Source organism: Bidens hawaiensis, unplaced genomic scaffold (assembly GCF_021521415.1).
Source record: "Bidens hawaiensis isolate Kalapana, Puna unplaced genomic scaffold, B.hawaiensis_p1.1 tig00021362_1, whole genome shotgun sequence".
Lineage (NCBI taxonomy): Eukaryota > Viridiplantae > Streptophyta > Magnoliopsida > Asterales > Asteraceae > Bidens > Bidens hawaiensis.
In genome coordinates this window covers 109,484-133,045 of record NW_027493313.1, presented here as the reverse complement: position 1 = coordinate 133,045, position 23,562 = coordinate 109,484, and the positions used below count along the sequence as shown (strand labels likewise).

General features: G+C 32.4%; 2 protein-coding genes and 1 pseudogene across 3 annotated transcripts in view; all 3 read left to right on the top strand.

Moving 5' to 3' along the window:
* LOC143563328 (uncharacterized) overlaps window positions 1-10,657 on the top strand; it is a 76,396-nt pseudogene extending 65,739 nt beyond the window's left edge.
* LOC143563330 (transmembrane emp24 domain-containing protein p24beta2-like) overlaps window positions 1-23,562 on the top strand; it is a 156,499-nt gene that overhangs the window by 99,638 nt on the left and 33,299 nt on the right. The gene's annotated exons all lie outside the window — the stretch shown is intronic.
* On the top strand, window positions 15,855-22,019 carry LOC143563327 (serine/threonine-protein kinase D6PK-like). 2 transcript variants are annotated; one of them, XM_077050891.1, is made up of 3 exons: window positions 15,855-16,025; window positions 17,805-18,551; window positions 20,951-22,018. In XM_077050891.1, the coding sequence occupies exons 2-3, from the start codon at window positions 17,863-17,865 to the stop codon at window positions 21,867-21,869; spliced, it is 1,608 nt and encodes a 535-aa protein (XP_076907006.1). In that variant the 5' UTR covers window positions 15,855-16,025; window positions 17,805-17,862; the 3' UTR covers window positions 21,870-22,018. The 2 variants fall into 2 exon arrangements, with proteins under 2 accessions (XP_076907006.1, XP_076907007.1); XM_077050892.1 differs by lacking the exon at window positions 15,855-16,025 and adding an exon at window positions 16,376-16,499 and having other exon boundaries at window positions 20,951-22,019.

Below are 23,562 nucleotides of genomic sequence, written 5' to 3'. Positions count from 1 at the left end.
TGACAGGACAACACCAAAGAATGCAACAGGTCAAACACCTTTCTCAATGGTGTTTGGCTCAGAAGCTGTAATCCCTACGGAGATGGTGGTTCCTACTACCAGAACAAGCATCCGTGATCCTCAAGCCAACAATGAAATCCTTCTCCAAGATCTAGATACTGTTGATAAGCTCAGAGACCTGGCTAAGATCAGAATGGCAGCATATCAGCAAAGGGTAGCTGGGGCATACAACAAGAATATCAGGATTCGAAGATTTCAAAAAGGAGATCTAGTTTTGAGAAAAGCCTTCCAAAACACAACTAATCTAGCAGATGGAAAGCTAGCACCTAAGTGGGAAGGCCCCTACTTGATCGAATCAGAAGCCGGAAAGGGGGCATATCACCTGCTGACTATGGAAGGCAACAGGTTACCTAGAGCATGGAATGCTATTCATCTCAAGAAATACTTTTTCTAATCAGGATCAAGTATCCTCAGAAGGATCAATGATCCTAAAATTGGTAATATCTATCCGATCACTTATTCATTTCAGATTCTTATTAATTTAAGGATAATATATTTTTAACGTTTGTCTTTTTCCAAGTTTTAAATAACAATGCAGATTTCAATAAGAAGTTCAATGTCTAAGAGGTTGGCCACATCTCCTTTACATTCTAGGTACTTTACTATTTTCCTTGGCCTAGCCCACGATTGGATATGACCCCCGATGGTCATATCCCCCAAGGTTTAAAGGTTTTCACCTTTCTTACGAATTAGAGTTTCTACACTCTCTCCTGTAGCGCACGCTATCCAACGTATAGCCCGGGACAGCGGGACCAGTACACGTTTAGTGGCTGACAATTTCGTTGTCTTCGGCTATATGGAGGATCCTACGAATTATGGTAGACGTACCATACCACCGGTTTATAACGTTTTCACGTTATCTCACGTTTGGGCTAAATCCTGGTTTGGGCGAGTCCCCAGTTAACATCCGTATCTTTGGGCTAGTCCCCAGTTTGGGCTTGTCCCCAGTTTTTTGGGCTTGTCCCCAGTTCACGGGCTTGTCCCCAGTTACACGGGCTTGTCCCCAGTTGCACGGGCTTGTCCCCAGTTTATTTTACGGACTTGTCCCCAGTTGCACGGGTTTGTCCCCAGTTTATTTGGGCTTGTCCCCAGTTTGTTGGGTTTAATCCCAGTTAATATCATAAGTTATTTGCGTCAGGTATCCTAAGTTCAATTACAAGGATCATAGAAGGATCAACACTTATGGTAACTTAATGTTGTTGGATATACAGCCGGAAGGGAAGTTCCCAAGGAAACTCCATTTATATATGACAATTATACCCAGCTTGTCAAATCTCATCTGTTTTGCGGGATGTTTGATTTCAAAGCCAAAATAACAGCAGTGATCTTATCACAACCGCCATTTTGGGGGCAATTGTTAATGAACGGAAATTTGACACTGTGGATATGTTATCCTGGCATATAATATGGATCAATTATCCTTAGAATATGCTGCAGATCCTATCAGGATCAATGATCCTCAGTACTTATTATTTATTAACGATTTTCCTTTGTTATCTTGATATTTTTGGTAGGTACAACGGCTATTGACCAAGTCAAAGCTATAATCTCGCCATCAAATTAATAAAACGCGTGGATAATGAAGGAAAGAGTTATATTGAAGGCAATGGCGTATTTTTAGGGATTATTAGTTAATAGTCTTTATTATTCATAACTCCATTGAGTTATTATCTTTTATGTATAAATAGAGACTATGATCAGCTAGGAAAACACAAACAATCCACTACGAATACAATAGCAATACACACACACACTTATAAATCATTGTATTACTGATCATAATCTCCACCATTGTAACCCAATTTTTGATTAATAAAGTGGTGATAGACGATTTGTCATCACCCGGGGTTTTTTTGCCGACGATTCGACCAAGATCAAGGGCTTTTCCTCGTAACAAATCCTTGTGTTCATCATTATTTCGCTTTCATATTCATTTTTATCATCATAGCACTATACCTCACTTTACAGATTTGGATACTTGATCCTTAGCTGATTTTTATCCAAAACAATATTCATTATCACAACTAGAAGATTATCTATATAAATAACTAGGTTATTGAACCGTGTTGGGCGGAAATATATAATTCGTCAAGTAAACACATATATAATTTCAAACGAATATACATTTCTATTATTTTTTTTGACAATGCAACATGTATTTAATTGCAGTTCCTACTTATACACAAAAAAGTACTTGAAGGTATAAATTTACAAACAATGACTTTTCACAGCAGAATGTTGTCACCCATAGACGTAAATGAAAACATTTAATTATAATGTAAAATGTTTTACAATAAAAACATGTTACTTTCATCATCAAGAAATAGTTTTATATAACTCATTGGTGACGACTTTAGTTTCAAAAGTTGCACAACTCCATTACTACATCAAAGTTAGTATGTTGTATTCCCATTGTTTCATTTTCAATATTGGACTTAGCTTTTACAGAAATAACCATTAAAAATATTCTGAAATATAAAAATATAAGAGTATAAGTTAGATATATATATTGACTGAAATATAAATTTATATAAAATGACAACATTTATTTGTTATGTGTTAATAAAATAGCTTTTGATATTTCTTTGAAAATGCTCACAACATCTTGCGTGAATAGGAGGTGCATTTCTATGACTTTTACGTTATCATGATGATGATGATTGTACATTAGACGTATAGGAGTAGACGTGGAAGCATGGGTTAATAGAATTTGCGTAGAATTAAAATTTTGTCGTGTGATATTGACAACGTTGTCAAACGGGCTGAAATATAAAAACGTCAATTATAAAGATTTTGTATTTTGAAAAATTATATATATATATATATTTAAAGTCATGGTCAGTGCCACAAACTATAAGTAGCTCACATCTTTCTCTTTTAGTTTCATTGTTTGAATGGACTACTAATATGATGTGTTGATCCAGAGGTTGTTTTGTATTTGTTAGGTGTGTTTTTAGTTAAACGTGCAGGTTCAAATCTTCCCTTTTGCATCTGCTACCGTTTTTTATTTAATATTTGTTTTTATATGCATTGATAGATTGGTTGTTCTTTGTTTTTGACGTTTTCAAAGTTATGATAATGTTAATATGATAGTGATATTAGATGTATAATTAAATAAAACTTACTTGCTAATAATCAATTTATTTTGTTATTTTTTAACATTTTTAACAGCTAAAACTTATTAGATGTTATTTAGTTACGGTAGAGTCAATACAGACCAAGTTTTGTCGGCTGGAAGCCGCAATGCACAGATTTTGGGTTTGCTTTTGTTTGCCACGGGTTTTGTTAAGGAAATTATTTTTTTGGTTTAGTTTTGGTGTCATAACCTTATACCAATCGTATTTGTTAGTTCGCCAAGGCAACATCAGCCCGACACATCGCGCCCGGGGGTGGGGGGGGCTCACCTAGTTATATATAAATGTTATGAGTTTGTATAAATGCATATTTTAATCGTCCCAAAAGTTTGATTAGTTATGCGACTTTCGTCCAAAATGTTTTTATAATTGACAGTTTTTATATATAAATGCAATGTTTGTATGTCCTTTATGAGTTTACATAAATGTTATGATTTTGTAATGAAAATAGATTGGAGGCATAGAAATTCAGGGCAATAATAGCAATAATGTATCATTTGATAACAGATTGATTAGTTGATGCATAAGATGATCATATGAAATAGTTATTTAAAGTAAAACAAACAAAAAATGAGCAAGAAAAATGTTTACTAAACTATATAACGTTACAAATAATGCAATTACGTAATTTAAATTAATAACAAAATAAGAAACATTAACACAAATTCCTTCGTAATCTTTCAAATATTTTATTGTAGACCAAGTTTAAACTGAGTAAAAAAACAGAAGACAAATAATTAAGAAAATACAAATGATAATATATGTCATCATCTATTAAACTTTAAATAAATGCTAGATATAAAAAAAAATGATAAAAGGTTGCCATCTTTAAAAGAATAGATGTCATATTTATTAGCAAAATGATGTTTTTAATAATCAAATCTAATAAGACATACTTTCTTTTACGCTAATGTTCTATCTAAATTACAAGTTCATTGTGCATCTTACACAACTCAAAACATCTACATTGCTCATATATTCAAATTTGTTCCTTTCTTTGTACCCATCATTAATGGTGTCAACCAAGGGAGTCTAGCATAAAACAAAAAGCATTTATTAATTATCCAAATAATGCTTTACGATATAACTATAAACATCAAATCACTTATCTTTAAATTGTTTCCAAGCCCTCAATTGATTCTTCACGGATAACCTTGAATACCTAACGCGCAAGTAAACAATAAAACAAAAACATGTCTGAGCGAAACGCTCAGTGAGCGGATAACGAAATCATAGACATTATAATTTATAAACTTTCAACTTATAATACTTTTATCAATGTGTACTTGTAGCATATCAATTCATAACTTTGATCAATCTCATAAACAATAATTCCATATCGAAGTTCTCAACCAATGAATAAAAATATAAAATCCATAACGATGTCATAATGTTTCGTGAGGACGTGGTTGAGACGATATTTTCACTCATATAATAGATACAAACGTCTCCAATAATTCAGCAATTCTTATGATCAATCCATAAACATTTAGTAGTAAGACGGTGTATTTTTTCTCATGATCGAACTATACGTCTCAACTAACTCATGATCCTAATGAGAAAAATAACAAACACAATAAACCCATAAAGCATGCAAAACAATCAAACATGTCAAAAACAAATGATGAAATCCAATATCAAAACAATTATTCGCATTAGGGGTCCAAAAATGTACCCTAACAATTCAATAGGAATCAACATCAAATTCGAATATCAAACGACTCGTAATCAACGGTTCTCATCAATCTATAAATGATTTGTACTATAAATTTAACATGTAAATTACAAATATGATTAAATGACATCAATAGGTTATCCCTACCTTAAACGCCAATTCAAATTTAAGAAAACATCTTTGTCAAACGTTGGGAACAATAGCTCAAAAGAGTAACATCGGTGGCACTAAAATTTCAATGTTTTTCTTTTTATTGGTATTTATTTCGGAAATACACCGAGTAGAGAGGTAAGAAGTAAGATTGGGCGATTTCTATTTTCTTGTTATAGCATGACCATATAAAATATAAATACATAGTGAGAGAAGACAGGGTGTTCTTTTTCTTTTTTCTTTTTCCTTTTTTCATATTAAATATAAGAATAGAAACCGAGCTAATAAATATGTTAATAGAGTTTGACCCATACAATACATAGTTACATTTTCATTTTGTAAATATATCAAACACAATAATTCAATTAATGCATTCATCATGCATTAAAACTCTTAAGGTTAAGTCTCAAAATTTCTAAACTACCGTAAGATTTTGAGGTGTGGATGTCATTTTACCTCTAAGTTTACAGTGCACGTCAGCGTCACATCATATCCCACTTTAATCCACTATCTTTAACAATACCATAAAAATGGTTACCAATTCATCACTTTCCCCCATTTTAAAATAAAATAATAATATTTATATAACTAAACTTAACTTAATTTTATCTTTTAAAAGTTATTAATATAGCTAAAATAAAAAAAAAAACAAAATATATAATAAAAAAGAAAAAAAATATTTGACGTTAACTTTACATTTAATAAACTAAATAAAAAAATTACATTTAAAATATTAAGTAAAACATAATATAATTAAATCAAAAATAATAAGTAATAAAATAATAAAACGTAATATTAATATATTAAAATAATAACACCAAACTTATCTTCTCAAATCTTATCTCCTCCACAACCCATATTTATCCCTGCAAGTTCTCAACCTTCTGTCCTAATCTTCCTCTTCCTCTTTCTCTTTAGCTTCTTAACTCAACAAAACCTTCAATTATGTGTTTTGAAATATATTAAAGAAAACTTTATAACTAAAGGGAGGTTTGAGCGGCATTCTAAGCGGTGAAATTTCCATGATAACCTTCCAACGGGCCTCCCCGACATGCATGGGGCGGTGTTCGCCGCCAGCACCGTCTGCCAGGTCACCATTTCATCGGTAAATTGTGCTCCACACCTGATAGTCTAATAATCGAAATTAACTTAAATTCATTAGATATCATACGTATATGTATCTAATTCATTTTCATATATGACTATTATTAAAATTCTCTTTTTATATATATAACTACATTTTGATTGAAAATTTACAAAAACAACATAAAAAATAGGTTGCAAAAAAAGTAAGATCAGTTTAACTAAAATTTGATAATTAGAAACAAATAATTTGGATAACTATATCAAAATATGTATGAAAATTTTGGTACAAAAAAAATGATATCGAGATATAATCAATTCTTATAACTCTTCAAAACTTTAGACCAAATCCTCAACTAAATAAAAAATTGATAAACTTTAGACCAAATTCCTTCAAATTAAAGAATTTGAAGGAAATATAATCAATTGATAAACTAATATCCCTCAAAATTAGCCAAATTGAATGCTTATAGTATCATAGTTAATTTGTTAGTTACATACTTTAAAAACAGTTTTGGTAACTAATTATGTCAAATATTGATACTTTGATATTCATAAAATTAATCAAACAAATTTCCTTTCAGTTTTGTTTTGAATTCGAGAAACATAAGTTATGCCAAATAAACAGTAGGTCTTCCTGTAACAGGCCTTTTTTAAGTTATAAGATATAAATTAAAATAAAAATCACTTGATCAAGTTATAACATATAAATTTAATGAATATAATAAAAATAAATTTAAAAACATACAATTACTTATGTCATATATGTTTGATGTTCATGCTTCATTTCTGGTTTTGGCCACTACATGGAGGTATGTATTAAGAAACATAAAATAGTTTGCAAAAATATGAAACCATTTAACTAAAATTTGATAATTAGAAACAAATAATTTGGATAACTCAATCAAAATATGTATGAAAATTTTGGTTAAAAAATCCTTATAACTATTCAAAACTTTAAGGCAAATACTCAACTAAATAAATAAAAAATCGATTGCGGGCATATTAGAACTTTAGACAAAATAGACAACTAAATAAAAAATAGATTTCTATCTTTAGATCAAATGATATCAATATATAATCAATCAACGAAGCTATTACATTACTACCATCGAAACCAAATTATTAATTAGAATCAAATCGGTAAAAATTATATACTGAAGAAACACAATTTCTTTATCATTAATATAAAATCTTATCACTCTAGAATAGTTGTGTTTCAAAAGACCATGATTTAAATCAATTATGATAATCCTAATTCAAAAATCATTATAATTTCAAATGGTTTTTGCTAAATCATTAACCGGACATATAATATTATGTGTGTTTCTTTGATCAAACAAAAAATCCTTTATAATCAAAATAAATTATATATCATCGACTAACCTCAATATCTTAATTAATTGATGTAAATTATTCAGAAAAAGAAGTACCGCGAAATCGCGTAAAGGAAGCAACGTCATCAAGATCTGGAATTTGATTTGGTATAACGGAAGATAGTTGATGATAAATGTGGAGATAAAAAGGGAGGATGATAAAAGGAACTTGTGAGATGGTCAATTATGATTTATTAAGTTACCATATTGTGAAGTAGATGAATTAAATACGAGTAGGGTATTACATAAGGTAAATGAGTGGTTGATTAATTAAATTTATTTTTTAATTATTTAATTGTAAGAAATTATTAGAAGTGGTTGTTGTACTTGGAAACAATAGGAAATGACCAACAGGAAGAGGGGCAAGTGGAAACAAACTCAATCGATTTAATTGTATAGTTAGATGAGTTTAAAGATATAAAAAAAGGGTTTTCTTGGAATATACGGCTAAGAATTCCAAGAAAATAGGAGGCATAAAGAATTAAAGTTGGTACCCTCCAACTGTAGATCTTGAACTTCTGTTGTGACACCGCCAACAGCCAAGCACCACTTTATTTGTTGCTGTTGTTACCGGATAATATTGTCTACTGCTGCAACATATCGCGCACCATTGTTCGGCGCCACTCGTTGCACCCCGCTCGTCTCGTTATCGTCACCTAGCATCGCTTGTTAACTCTCGGTGTCTCAACCGGTTATTCATTAATCGATGTAAAATTAAATATTGTCATTTAGATTTATATTTAATTTGGTTGGTTTCGTCTCGTACTCGTATTGTTTTTAACCGTATCCTGTAAGGTTCCATAAAGTGACGATTACTTGGTTTTAATATTCCGCTGCGTATTCTTTTATTAATATGATTAATGACTATGAAACCTTTATAATTAAATCGGGTTTAGTTGCATGTTAAACTGTTGACTGATTATCACTAGAACCCAACACCTAGAACAGGGTGTTTTAGGTATTTACCTTTAATTACCTTGTACAAGGGTTTGACTAAGATGTACAACAAGCTTTTCTTTTGGATTTAGTCATCCGGCTTGCTTACCATACCAAATCCAAAAGCTGCTTCTACAATGTGGTCAAACCCTCATGTCCAAGTCAACAATAGGTAAGCATTTACAACACCCATTTCAAGATTTCATCAAAGATTCTATAAGTGTGTTTTTTAAGGTTGGTTTTGTTATAGATACTACGTTTCTGAAGGATCTTTCTTTTTACGTGTTTGTCCTTTTGGGATTTTGAATTGGAAATCAGAAAGTCAAGACTTGCTTCCCTAATTTAGCAACCAACGGCTAAGTAAAATCTTTTGTTAATCGAGTAAGTTAATAGTGAGTACGCTCTATGATCTTTATAATATCCTTCAAAAATGTGTAAATATTGCTATTTTTAAAAGTTAATTGGTGCTTACTACTACAGAAAGGAGGGCCAAGACACACAAGAAGAACTAGAAAGGAAGGCACTTTTCATCTAAAGATAAGGGTTAGAAGGCACTTTTCTCGCAGCGTGAATGCTGATGACGCTGATGAGGATGACAGGTATCTTTTCTTGCAGTACAGATGTTAATGATTCTATTGTTATGCCATTTAGATTATTTTAAACTTTTAATGATAAAATCCGCGATATATTACTTGCTCGCTAGTGGATCAATTAAGGTGGAAAAGTGGGCTGAGTGTGTAACGGGTCAAAACAGGGAATTTAAGATAGAGATATGTGCTAATAGTGCAGCTTTTGTTTAATAGAATGCCGATTAAAGATTATACTTACACGGTTGACCGGTAAGGAATTAAGCGTACCTTGAAGCAACCTTCATAGTTTTGTAGTATGCATATTCTAGTAACATTAATATAACGACACACTTATATTTACATTGATTGACAAAGATGCATGAAGGGTTTGTGTGAGACATCTGGTTCACATATTCTACTAATATCAATACAGAGATGGGTTTACCCACGGAACCATTAAGAAAGATTAACTAAATGTTTTGATTTCAATATTTATAGTATTATGGCATTTTTTTGTGGTTAGTGACGAAGATGATGATGACGAGGACGATGAAGAAGCACTTATGGCAGAGCTTGAATTAATAAGAAAGGAAAGAGCCGAGGAGAAACGATGACAAGTGAGTTAACTTCTTTTTCTTTTTGCCTTAATTCTTCAGTTACTTATAGATACAGGTTATTTTTGTAATAATATTGTTTTTGAGATTATAATTAATGCATTAAGTTATAGGTTTTGATAAACAACATTTAGGGCTATGACTAGCAACTAATTTTTCTTATAGGAAGAAAACAATTCATAAACAACCAACCAATACAAACATCTTTAAAGTGGTTATATTCACTACTTACATGATGTTATCATAACAACTAACCACCTAAAATTGGTTATGAAAATCAGTTGTTAAGTATAGCCGTAAGGGCCATGTTTAGCTGACCTAATTAAAATATATATAAAATGGACAAATACAAGTTTGTGGGTTAACCCGACCCGATTCAACATGAACCTATGTTAAAACTTTTAACCAACATTTTTGACTTGCCTATCTTGGCTTCTCATATGCCACCTTTTTGGGTTTTTAACATTTTATGTTTTTTCTTTTTTATTTAAATAAGAATTTATAGTTCAAAGAGGTGGGATTAATTAATCCATGTCTTTTTACAGGAACGCGAAGAGCGAGAAGAAGAACCTAAACTTAAAGAGGTAGAAACAATACGAGGAAACCCGTTGCTTAACAACCCAAAATCTTTTAATGTAAAACGATGGTTAGTTGCCTTGTCTACACTCTTTATTCGTATGTACAGGTGCCAAAAGTTAACCCATTTACTTACACATGGGTTAATTTGTTACCTCTAACGGGTCAGTGCCATAATTTGTTGACCTTTTAAATAATCCTACTTAGCTGTTGAAATTGGTAATAAAATGCAACCTAATTTCTAAATTTGGTAATAAAATTTTGTTTCAATTGCATACTTAATTTGAAGCTGGTTTCTAAATTTGTGTTTTTCAATCATATTTACACCCTAGTTATATAAGCTATAATTAAACAATTTCAGGTGGGACGATGACGTGGTTTTTAAGAACCAAGCTCGTGGGGAACGAACGCTCCAAAGCGTTTTATTAATGACAACATTCACAGCGACTTCCATCGCAAGTTTCTTCATAAATACATGAGGTGATTTTAAGGTTTTTAGGTTAGAAATTGGAAACATGAAGCAGAATATAAGATTTTCTGGTGCCATAACATGCGGATTTGGTTCAATAGGTTTGTTTATGATTGTATAATATCTTGAGTGTATTAAATTTTTGAGCTACTTGGAATAGTTATTACCTTATTATTTACATTTGTTCTACTTTGTATTATGTTTGATTTTCTGTGTGTGATCGTTTTAACTTACCTTGACTCGAGTTTTAGCAAATAAATCATTAGCGTCGCACACGTTAAAATGTATTAGCATTATGGTATAAAAGAGTTTGATCTAACTGGATTAGATGTTCTTGATCAAGTTTCTCCATAAGTACATGAAGAATTGAGTTTTATTTAGCAAATAAGTCAACAACGTCACTTGTTACTTAGAATGCATTAGCATTATGGTGTAAGCTGCTTGGGCATGAGTTTGATCTAGCTTTGAAATGAGCTAAAAAATATCTCAAAAATCAAAATTCTCTTATCAAGTATCAGCCTACTCAAAATCAGACTCCCATTTTCGTTGTGGATACGAACAAACATAATTTTGAGGCAAAATTGTCAAAGTTCATATCTTTTTTGACTCTCGTTTACGTATATGATTTCCGCATCTACAATTAGAATAGCGTTAATCATACCGAATTAGTTGTGTCTCAAATATATTATATAACAGTTTGGTGAGTGTCTAAATCTCCATTGTATGTATATAGTGTTTGCATCACTTGATTAATACAAGAGCCTATGAAAATGGTTTATGTGGCTTACCTATTACTTTGAAACATAGGTGTAACGACCAAGTTTTTTGAATGGTTTTAAAGAGTTTGATTGACATAAAACATAATGTTAATATCTTTCATTTTCTAAAATAAGTACCGAGTCATATACGATAAACTATATTAATTTAATAATGTAACTTTTTTAAATAAAATATATTTAAGAGGTATCATTTAAGCGAATACAAAATTTCAATATATTAGCCATGATTCCTCGAGATATTTTTTTATTATTTTTTTATTTATCTTTTTGACATTATAGACAATTTTCTAATTATTATTCATTCGGCTAGATAATTGTGTTCGAGATCATAGCATGGACCATGGGCCGACAAAATAGATAAACTAAATGAAAAAAATATCTTCTAATACGAATTTAATCAAAATATTTGTTGCTCTTTTTCTTATTTGTATGTTCCATTTTAATATTGGATCTTATACGTGTACAAATGAACAGCCACAAATATCTGGGCACAAGTGAACTAACCACCAATTCACCAATTATATAAAGTACATCAATTGACTTTAATTAATGGATTCAAGGAAGATTCATACACGTTTAAAGTAACTATTTATCACGATATCAATATCATGATAAACTAAATATTTAAATTATTTTTGACTTAACATATGAAGATTGGTTTATAAAACTGTATCATTCTATAAATCTTAATCACTTTAACAAGAAACGAGTCATTCATGCAAATTGTATTATCTAAACCTTAAATCTTTAATATGAACTGTTAAACTACATGTGAAATTACATATTTGATCTTTTCAAGTGTTGTGAAACTTAAGAGTTTTGCTTTTGTGTAAGCATAGAAAACGTATAAACTTTCTCTAAATCACGTACATCCAAGTTTGTGTGCTTCTATTTATACGATTTGAAAATCTTAACTTATAAAAATTGAGATAAAAGTTGTTCATCATTTTTAACGAATTGATTGTCATATGTTGACAGCTTATGTGATATCTATGTGCAACACACAAAGTTTTTTTTCTAATTATTTCTTTCAGTTTCGGCACGTGTAGCATTCATCAAAAATTAAAATGATTTGGCCGTCGTAAACAACTTTTTCCCTCCTGAGTATGTTTTACAGACTTACCGACCATATAGCTGTCGTTTATTTTTTAGCATGTTTCAGGGAAATACTAAAAGAATGGATCAGGCGTAGGGTCCCCGTTGATAGAATGGCTTGTGGACTAGGAGGATTGTCCTTGATCGAAAAGTATGGGTATATATGTATTTGAATTAATGATTATGTTTACTGTTTAGATAATTCTATCTGTTTGAGTGATGACGGTTAAACAATTTACTATTTGGATAATATTTGGATAGTTGGTGAAGATTTAGAGAATGATATTTTATTGAATGGTTGACTAGCTATGAATGCTTGACTTTAGTTAAATCATTATTGGGTAGTCCACTACTTACCAATTTTATATTTATATTTTTTTGCATAAGTTGGTATCCAACCTGCTACGTGATGGCCCCATCGAGTACAAGGGTGTCATAGTATCATAGTATATTACTCCTATGCATGCTATAAAAGAAAAACGGTAAATAAAATTGGATAAGTATAGTATTTTGAGAAACATAATATTTTGAGAAACTGTTGTTTATTGGTAAATAAAAAAGTTTAAAAGTTGAAATAGGTAAATATAATCTCTATCCCTACTATACATAGCATGAATTAGGAAACTCTTAATTTTAAGAGCTATCTCACTCATTGCAACAAGTACAAGTGTTGAAGCATCTATTTTTGAATTTTAAGGGTTAAAAGTGTCTTTTCATCAACACATCCTAAGTAACAATTGATTTGGTATTATATAATTACATTATTTTCCCTTTATATTTTTTTTTTGTAAATTTAACCAGTATTTACATTTCAACCCCTTCATCTTTCTCCACATATTCCTCAAATCTATTTCTTTTACTATTTTAAGTATATTGCATTTGAAAAAAAAAATCAAACATACGGTTGCAAAGTTCTTATTTTTATCTACAGTTTGATATAAATGTTATTCAAAACCGAGGTGCGAATTATAAAGTACAAGTAATAGTTGCATCAATTTACAAGTATTTAAAACAGAAAAGTTTTAACATAAATTTAATAAATTTTGGCAGTTCTAATTTTAATATAATTACAGTTTTGTCCCCCTTAACTTTACTTAACTTTAGTAAATATATGAATTAGTTTCAACTTTGGTCATTTATTCAACCATATATAATTGGCAAGTATATTTATTTTTTTCATTCTATATGTTTAAATATATTATATTAAAAAAACAAACTTATCATTGTGACATGTTTATTTTTATTGACATTTCGTTATAAATTTTGTTTAAACTATCGTCTCCGCAGCATTGCTCGGGTTAACAACTAGTATTTTATAGTTCAAAACTGATACATATGAGGAAAATAAATTACTTTGTCTATTTGGTTTTAGACTTTTAGGAAAGACATGATAAAGAAAATATTCACGTGGACGTAAAAGGCTAAAACCTAAAACTATGATATACATGTTGAAACCACAATGCATTGTACGTATAAAAGTGTTATCATGCTTACCGATTATGATTCGCATAGATTCAAAGAAGAGAGAGCATATTGCCTTGGAACCGTGAAGGACTATACATGAAAGCTTTTAGATATGTACCCTGGAAACTCCAACTAGCCGCGTTGTAGAAGGGGATGAGACAACTCACTCTCACATAGTCATTCTTTTGATGATCCGTGTAACCTTTAGAAATGTTTTATGATCAATCTTTTAACTAACTTAGTAATGCTTCTAATTACAAGATATGGAACGCAAGATACGTAACCAAATAAGCTTTATTACTTACATATATAAATTTACATGGAAAGCTTTGCAAAGATCTTATGCGTTATAATACTCTGCTATCTTGGAGTAGTTCCTTTAGTGATTCGTGCGCCTCTTTCTTCTAAGATCAACATGTCAACCCGACTTGACATCGGTTCAAAGCAACCATATCATAATGCAAGATCAAGTAACCAAAGAACTTGCCTTAACATATTACAAAGACAACTTACAAAAAATCTATACAAGGTAAGTTTAGTAGGCATGGAGCTCAAATAATCAACCCCATGTTCATAGTTGGCAAATGCATGCCAACTAGAGTATTCTACAATCTACAAAGTATATAGCATATTTACATGATATCTCCAGAGCAATCTTTATAAGTATTTACCGAGTAATATTCAGAGTAATCTAGGAAATGACCTCGATACACCAAAAATGCTCTAGACGTTCTGGCTTAAAATTTAAACGGGCCATGACACAATGCTCCTGATTCACCATTCAGCATATAATTTGAATCCGCCAAAGGCTCTACTAAGGAGGGATATATGCCTCTTAAGTTATGTGGAAATTGAGTATTAATAAACTACCAACTCTACATGTTGAGACTTAGAAATGGAGTATGCTATTGAAAAGTATGTGCCCGATTAGAGATTAACAATGGTACACACATGACTGACCCAATAACATATCATAAGTTTTTTGTTCATGCTTCCACCCCAAATGAAACAACTTGTTATGCATCTACAACCAATAACGATTTGTCATTTATGTCTATACCAACGCAGCCATTGACAGGAGAATGCCAGAGTCTATCTGGTTGAAATGATTAAAGGATAAGCAATCATCGGTATTGATTAGTGACGAGTGCAACGATGTCCCGACAATGAAGAAGTTAGAGAAACTCTTTGTGAATGAATGTTTATTAACCGAACTCTGGGCCACACTATCTAATGGAAACAAAAGACTGAAAGTAACCTAGTGATGACTGATGAGTCCCAAATGTCTAAACATACAAAAATTACAAAAAGTATTGAATTCATTCACACAAGTCTTTTAAAGATTTGTTTAAACATTTGGTCAACATCTTCAATAAAAGAAAAGGAAAAGAAACTACTTTGTTTATTTGGTTTTAGGCAAGACAGGAAAAAGAAATTTTCCAAGTTGCCTTAAAAGCTAAGACCATATTGTACAGGGTGGAACCATATGAGTCCATTTTTTTTATATTTTTTTATTTTACGGCTAACCATCATAGAATTGTCAAGGTATTCTGTACGGGGTGACTCACTAGAAAATGCAAACACCAGCTGGCCCAACCTAGCCGTATGGAGCTTTTACGTGACTCTAAGTTATCTCCATTTTCGGGAAACCTACCCGCCTAAGGTCCACCAGTGATAAAATTCAAACGCTCTCATAATCGAGCTGAATATCACAAAGATCCAAGTTTTCGTTAATGAAGTAACCATACTCGAAAGTGTTGTAAGTATTAAAACTGAGTTTTCATTGAAAAACGAGTAAATAATATAAAAAATAAAAAAACTAAAATAATATGAAGAACGTGGCAAGCCTTTAACTTTAGCCTCGAATCCTCAAACTTTGATTATCTCTCCTCAATTACACAATCACCCAACTCCCAATTTGCTTTCTTTCTCTCTCTTTATTTGCACAATCACCCACCACAAATTTGGAACTCAGAGCTCACTCAACTGCATCTGATTCTTGATCCAAACCCATAATAAAGTTTTGATCTTTATCAACTCTTCAGGTTTGTTCTGTGTTATACTTGGTGTTTTGATTGTTTCTGCAAGTGGGTCTCATCTGATTCTTGATTTAGGACTCACCAAAGCCTTAAAGTCTTCAACTTTGTTATGTTTTTTAGGCTACTTTTGTTTTATACTTTTGAAATATAGTCTTTTGATTGTTACTGCAAGTGGGCTTTGCTTTTAATGTGTTGTTGATTGATTGATTTATTTTAAGATTAGGGTTTGTTTAAATGGAAGAGATGGTGGGTGAGATCTGTCTGCTTTTCACATACCCTTTTGCTTTTTTTTTTCCTTCTTATTCATGTGTCTCTTCTTATCTTGTTGCTTTGATTGATAATTTGATATATAAATATATATAATATCATTTCATCAGTTTCTAAATTTATTTATTGGTTTCTTGATTTATTAATTAATTGGTGTCAGACACCTCATTCAGGCTCTAGTTTGAGGTTGCAGTGTTGCATTTCTAATTTGAGGTATTATTTCTAATTTTGGGTTGTGGAATAATTTAAATCTTGATCCCAGTGCTGATTTTGGTCTGCAAATTATTTCAACATTTTTTGGTCTAAAATGATTTCAGTTCATAGTTTGTTGATTTGTTTGTTGATAGTGATTTAGTTTCTTGAACTTGTTTTTTTTTAGATTTTGTAACTTCCTTAATGTGTTCTTGGCATTTGATGTGCGAATCACTTCCGTGACAGTTTCTCTAAATTTTACCATTTCTAGTTGTTTAGATTTTGTAACTTTCTTAATTTGTTCTTGACATTTGGTGTGTAAATTACTTCCGTGACGTATTGCCTAATTTTTCCGTTTCTGGTTGTTTTGAGTTTTTGTAACTTTCTTAATTTGTTCTTGACGTTTCATTTGCAAGTTACTTCCAAGACAGATTGTCTAATTTTTCCATTTCTAGTTGTTAGAGATGTTGTAACTTTTTTTATTTGATTTTGACAGTGATTTGGTGTTCAAATAAGTTTTATGATAAATTACCTAAATTTTAATTGATATTTCCATATATTGTTTCTTGATAGTAATTCTGGTACGCATATAATATTAACCCATTTTAAGTTAGCAAGTTTTATGATAAATTAATAGTGGTCGAAGTTAACCTGTTGTATGATTTGAGTAGACCACACAAACCCATAAGCAAATCTTTTTTACCCCAAGCAACCTGTTTCTTGATGAACTAGTCATAATATCAGGGTATATACGTATGATATATTAAACACTTTGTATGACCCTATTTGGATTTCCATCCATAGTTTATTGATTTTCTTTATTCGTTCAATAACGCCCTGCTTGAGGTGCGCGCATATTATGTATATATGTGTAAACCCTCGGGTGGGCAAAAGTGAAATTGCACTAATTTTGACGTTATTTTACTAATCTCGTGAAAATAACGTTAAAAGTGGCGGAAGGTTAATCAGGCATCATGTGGTGGTGTTGATAGCCGAAAGACGAGGGTACATGCACCAATCAGCCGGTATCCCGATGATTGAGTGCTATTTGCTTTATGTCCAAGGCTTGATGCAAAACTACTATCGAGCCGGGGGTCTCACCGGAAGCAGCCTCTCTATCCCTATGGGGTAGAGGTAAGGCTGTCTACATCTTACCCTCCTCAGACCCTAACATAGCTTTGCTATTGGTGGGATATACTGAGTACGATGATGATGATGATGATGATGATTTATTCGTTCAATATTTTCCATCTTTCTTCTTTAAAGATCCACCTTTACATCTTGTTGTGAATCATTATTTTAATTAGTTCTATTTGCTTGTTGCAGATGTTTCAGTGGCTCTGAATAACTATTTGATCAAAAGAACTTTGCAAATTCTTAAAATATGGATTCAAAATCTGTTACCAAAATCGTTAGCAACAAAACACCAGGAGAAAATATTAACAATTTAGAGCCAACAACTCCTACAAAATCCAATGAAAAAAACCCTGAACCAGAGCCCAAAAAGTGTCAAAAGAATCAAGAATTGTCCGAGCAAGAAAAACCTTTAACGGCTCCAAGCACAAAACCGAGTGAAAAAACCGAGCTTGTTGAAAGTGGTAAAAGTAGTATGTGTAGAGGAAGTACAAGTACTGATGTGAGTGATGAAAGTAGTTGCAGTAGTTTAAGTAGTAACATGAACAAACCCCATAAATCAAACGATTCAAGATGGGAAGCGATCCAAGCCGTTAGATCAAAAGATGGGGTTTTGGGTTTGAACCATTTTCGGCTGTTGAAACGGTTAGGTTGTGGTGATATTGGGAGCGTTTATCTTTCTGAACTTAGTGGTACTAAATCTTATTTTGCAATGAAAGTTATGGATAAAGTGTCGTTAGAAAGCCGCAAGAAACTGTTGCGGGCTCAAACTGAACGGGAGATTTTGCAATCGTTGGATCATCCGTTTCTTCCAACTTTGTATTCTCATTTTGAGACCGATAAGTTCTCGTGTTTGGTTATGGAGTTTTGCCCCGGTGGTGATTTGCATACTCTTAGACAAAGGCAGCCCGGAAAGCGGTTTTGTGAACAAGCCGTAAAGTATGATTCTTTCTCTCTTTCTTTTGTTTTATCTTTTCGTTGTTTTTAGATTTATTATTATTAGAGGTGGTGATTTAGGGGTCTAAACAAGACGAGTCGAGTCGACCCATGGCCTTCTTTATCTAGGCTCGAGCTCTGCTAGTGAGTGGTTTTTCAAGCTCGAGTTCGGTTCGTTTATTTTTTTTATTAATTAATTTGTATTGTAACTATTTTTTATGTATACTTTAATCATAAGTTTATATATAACATAAGTTAGATAATATGTATTATTTAGTTATTTCTATCATAATTTCATGTTAATAATAACTATTGTAAAAATATATATCTAATATATTAAATAGAAGTTGTATAAATAATAGGCTTGTTTAGGTTCACGAGATCGAGCTCAATAAGGGCTGGTCTCAACCCAAAACATGTAAAACTTACTCTTAATGAATAATTAGGGGGCAGGCCCGGCTTCGAGAACGGTTAAAAAATTTTGGGCCGAAGGCGATTTTTTTTTTGGGCCTTAATGAAAAGGGGTATCTTGTTGGTTTAAACAATTTCATTTTTAAAAATCTTAATTTTTTGGGCCTTATGATTTGGTTGTGTATAAAACTTTTTTTTTTTTTATAAAAGTAAGGTTAAAATGTCTCAAGTGAGGTTAGAACCCACAACCTTTTGGTTGAAAGTCAAATCCCTTTGCCAATAAACCAAGCTAGTGGTTGTGTAATTATGTTTAAACATTATTATATACATATTGTTTTTCATAAATATATATATATATTAAAAAAAAATCCGGGCCTATCGGGGTGTCGGGCCGGGGTCCATCGACCACCCAGCCCTCCCGTATAGCCGGCCCTGTCAGGGGGTGTTTGGGATTCCTTATTTTCATCAACTTATAACTTATAAATTTTTGAAAAGTTAAGATGTGTAAAGTGTTTGGCAAACTATAAGGCCTTATGGATTTTAACTTATGGAGAAGGCAAAATAAAAGGGGTTTGAAAAGTTAGGAATTAATGAGTATGATTTACCTATTACACCCCTCTAACCCTCAAAATCCATTACACTCATTTTAAAAAAGAGTGTCCTTTTTAGTCATTTTGGTTTTCCCTAACATATAAGCTAATGCAAACAATTTTTTTTGAAACTTCTTTTAAAATATTCATAAGTTAATAAGGCCTTTTAACAAAAAGTCCTTTTTCACATAATTAAGCAATCCCAAACACACCCTTACTGTTTCAAGTATGATTATGAAATAATATTATGGACTATTTATCATATATAACATTTTCTCATACTTACCAATTTCATTGTGGATATAATCAAATCAGTTACTTATAGTATCCTGTTTCACTGAATAAACGTATAGGAAAACGACTTTATTAATGTGAAATTGTGAATCAATGCATATCTTTTTTTGTTTATCAGTGAAACATGAAATAGGTAAATATGAGCTTTTGTTCATTGAAATGATAAGTATGATATTATGAAATATGGAGGGGTACTGGAGCGTCAAAATCAGGATGGACGGTAGACATCCCGTCTCAGGAAGCTCATTAGGGTACCGGGATTTTTTTTTCAAACGCTGTTAAAAAAAATCTCTGGTTTTAATAAATTTGATTGTTTTAATTATTAAAGTCACAAAAAAACGCACATCCAAACACCCTTATGGTAGTTACGGGTCACAGTTCTCTTTTTGGTATGTGGTTGGTTTATAGTTTCCTTTCCTGCTATTATTTGTGCATGTGGTAGTTAGAGGCGGCAAAATGGACACGTCAAACATGTTTGTTAACATGCTGGACCCGTAACTTTTTTATGGGTCGGGTCTTTTTGTTCAAAACATTATACTATTTAATCAGCAGCCCAATTTTTTTGAATAAAATGATTTACAAGCTTTCAGTTTATGCATTAACAGTGCACCTTACTGAGGTGGCAGTTTCTGGCAGGAGTGCAGGACCCGAAACATGACACCAGACGAAACAAAATAATTAGGTTTTAGGTTTGTCTTATCAATCAACGGGTTGTATCCGGGTTGACCTGTTTAACCTAGGTCGAGACGCCTACCTGTTGAACATAACATTTCGACTTGACAACCCATTTACGACACATTAACTCATTTGCTACCACCTGTTTGACACATTTAGAACCTGATTACTGCCTGGTTACAACTTATCAACCTGTTTTACTCATTTCTATAAATTGGTTTACCAGCTCATGTTCGGGTTACACAATTTATTGTGTTCCGGTTGGATACATGAACCGTGTCCCGGTTCAACTCCCCAACCTGTCATATTCATTTGACTTTGAACCTGCTTGTTTGACCACATACCCGTTTGAGATAGACATAACACGAATCAGCCTGTTCATAAATATATTTATTTTTGTATAGTTTTTCTAATATCAAACTTTTATTGTAGGTTTTATGTTGCAGAAATTCTCCTTGCAATGGAATACCTCCACATGCTCGGGATCATTTATCGCGACCTAAAACCCGAAAACGTTTTAGTCCGAGAAGACGGCCACATAATGCTCTCGGACTTTGACCTTTCACTTCGTTGCTCAGTGAGCCCGACACTTATCAAATCAGCATCTCTCGACACTGACCCGCTCAGAAAATCTTCAAATTACTTTGCCCAACCCGCATGCATGGAACCCACTTCATGTATCCAACCGTCATGCGTGGTCCCCACATCATGTTTCTCTCCCAAATTCTTCAAGAGCAAATCCAAAAAAGAATCAAAAAGTTCAAATTCCAAACAGAAAACAAAGCCCGAAATCCGACACCAAGTCACTCCATTACCGGAGCTCATGGCAGAGCCCACCGGGGCCCGTTCCATGTCGTTTGTTGGGACTCACGAGTATTTAGCTCCCGAGATTATTAAAAACGAGGGGCATGGCAGCGCAGTTGACTGGTGGACTCTCGGGATATTTTTGTATGAATTGTTGTTCGGTAAAACACCTTTTAAAGGGTCGGGTAATCGGGCCACTTTGATGAATGTGGTGGGTCAACCTTTGCGGTTTCCCGAGTCACCGGTGGTTAGTTTCTCGGCCCGTGATTTGATTAGAGGGTTGTTGGTTAAAGAACCACAGTATCGGTTGGCGTATAAACGAGGAGCTACTGAGATTAAACAACACCCGTTCTTTGAAGGCGTTAACTGGGCTTTGATTCGGTGTGCTAGCCCGCCTGAGGTTCCAAGACTGGTGGAGTACGAGCGGGTGTCAGCGGGGCCAGTGGTGGATTCTGGTGAGAAAAAAGGGACGGCGGCGGCAGCGGGTGGGGCTGCAACACCTGAGAAGAAGGGAGCTGATAATTATCTTGAATTTGATTTCTTTTGAATATTATTTTTTTTTTATCTTTTTGCTATTGTTGATTTTATTTTATTTTAATTTTTTGTTGTTTTGAACTTGATCCGATTGTTGTCGTATAGTATTATTGGTTCTATGTGAAGAACACTTGCAAAGTATGTTGTATTGAAAAAGATGATACTTTGTGCAAAATGGTAAATTCATTGTGTTTTAACTTTTGGTTCTATTTTATTTTAATAATCCCAATGAACTGGTATTGATCGATAATAATCTGATTCATTTTATCATCACTGGCGGTCCCAAATTTCAAAAAATTGGTCTCCAATGGTCCCCCGTTAAAAAAGACTTAATGACGTTATACTTTTTTCAGAATTTTAAACTAACTTTTTAGGGCTTTTGATCGGGAGAAGAATACGAATCGATTGATGTAAAACTTAACTCGAAACGATAATCCAAACGACTTGAATTTTGCTTCAATATGTGTAGGCCTGTAAACGAACCGAACATTCGGTGAACTATTTGTGAATTGTTCGGCGGGAAGTTCGTTTATGTTCGTTTATTTAATAAACGAACGAACATGAACACATGTCCAGTTCGTTCATTTATGTTCATGAACATTCTTTTATGTTCGTTTATGTCTATTTATTTATGTTTGCTTATGTATTAATAAAAAATAATTAAATATATATTTGGATTAGTCATTAACATAAAGTTTTATATTTGTTAATTTGTGTTCATTTAAGTGTTTTCAATTATATTCGTTTATGTTTTTTTTGTTCATATATGTTCATTTATCTTTGTTCAGTTATATTCATTTGCATTTTAAACAAATGAGCATAAATGAACACAAATGTTCATTTTTTAAATAAACGAACATGAACATAAATATTTGTTCGATTAAGTGTTCGTGTTCGTTTAAAGTTAAATGAACACGAACATGCCTTTGTTCGTGTTCGTTCATTTCGTTTACATGCTTTCATTATTCATATTGATGAATACATCGGTCTTAATATCTAGGCTCTGCCGATTTTATTTGTGTTCGTTTATGTTCGTGAACCGTTCGTGAACACATTAATTTCCTTAATGAACGAACACGAACATAAAATCTCGTTCAGTAAGTGTTCATGAACCGTTCGTGAACACATTATTTTCTTAACGAACGAACACGAACAAGGCCATGTTCGTGTTAGTTCGGTTCGTTTACAGCCCTAAATATGTGTGTTTGAACTTTCAATTAACAAATATCAATAGGGATTATTATAATCCAATAAACATTTACTAAATAAAGGGATTATTATAATCCAAATAAAGGGATTATTATCAGCCAATACTAGTCAATAGGAATTATTATAATCCAATAAACCTAAACTAAATAAAATAATTTGGGGGGTTAAGGTTGGATATTAATAAAATAACTAGGTTTGAAACCCGTCGCGTTGCGACGGCAAACTAAGTCGGTGTCGGTTAAGTTCGTAACGACACCTACACTAAATTAAAAGAATATATGTGAAGACCCAGTTAACGTACAACTTCTGATCAAAGCGACACATATACGATTGATATCGGTTAGGTTCGTACTGGTACCGAAGCTACATGAGCAAAATAATTTAGTAAACGTATAGCGTTTGTAACGATTCCGACGAAACCCAGCATACCCTAACCGGAAGACAATAGTTACGTTATATTTAATGTCGGGTACATGAATTACCATAGTAATTATACG

Excerpts from the sequence above, each read along its gene's own strand:
- LOC143563327 (XM_077050892.1), top strand. The coding sequence starts at position 17,863 with ATGGATTCAAAATCTGTTACCAAAATCGTTAGCAACAAAACACCAGGA. Across the intron at positions 18,552-20,950 it reads TTTTGTGAACAAGCCGTAAA|GTTTTATGTTGCAGAAATTC; the intron begins GTATGATTCTTT and ends CTTTTATTGTAG.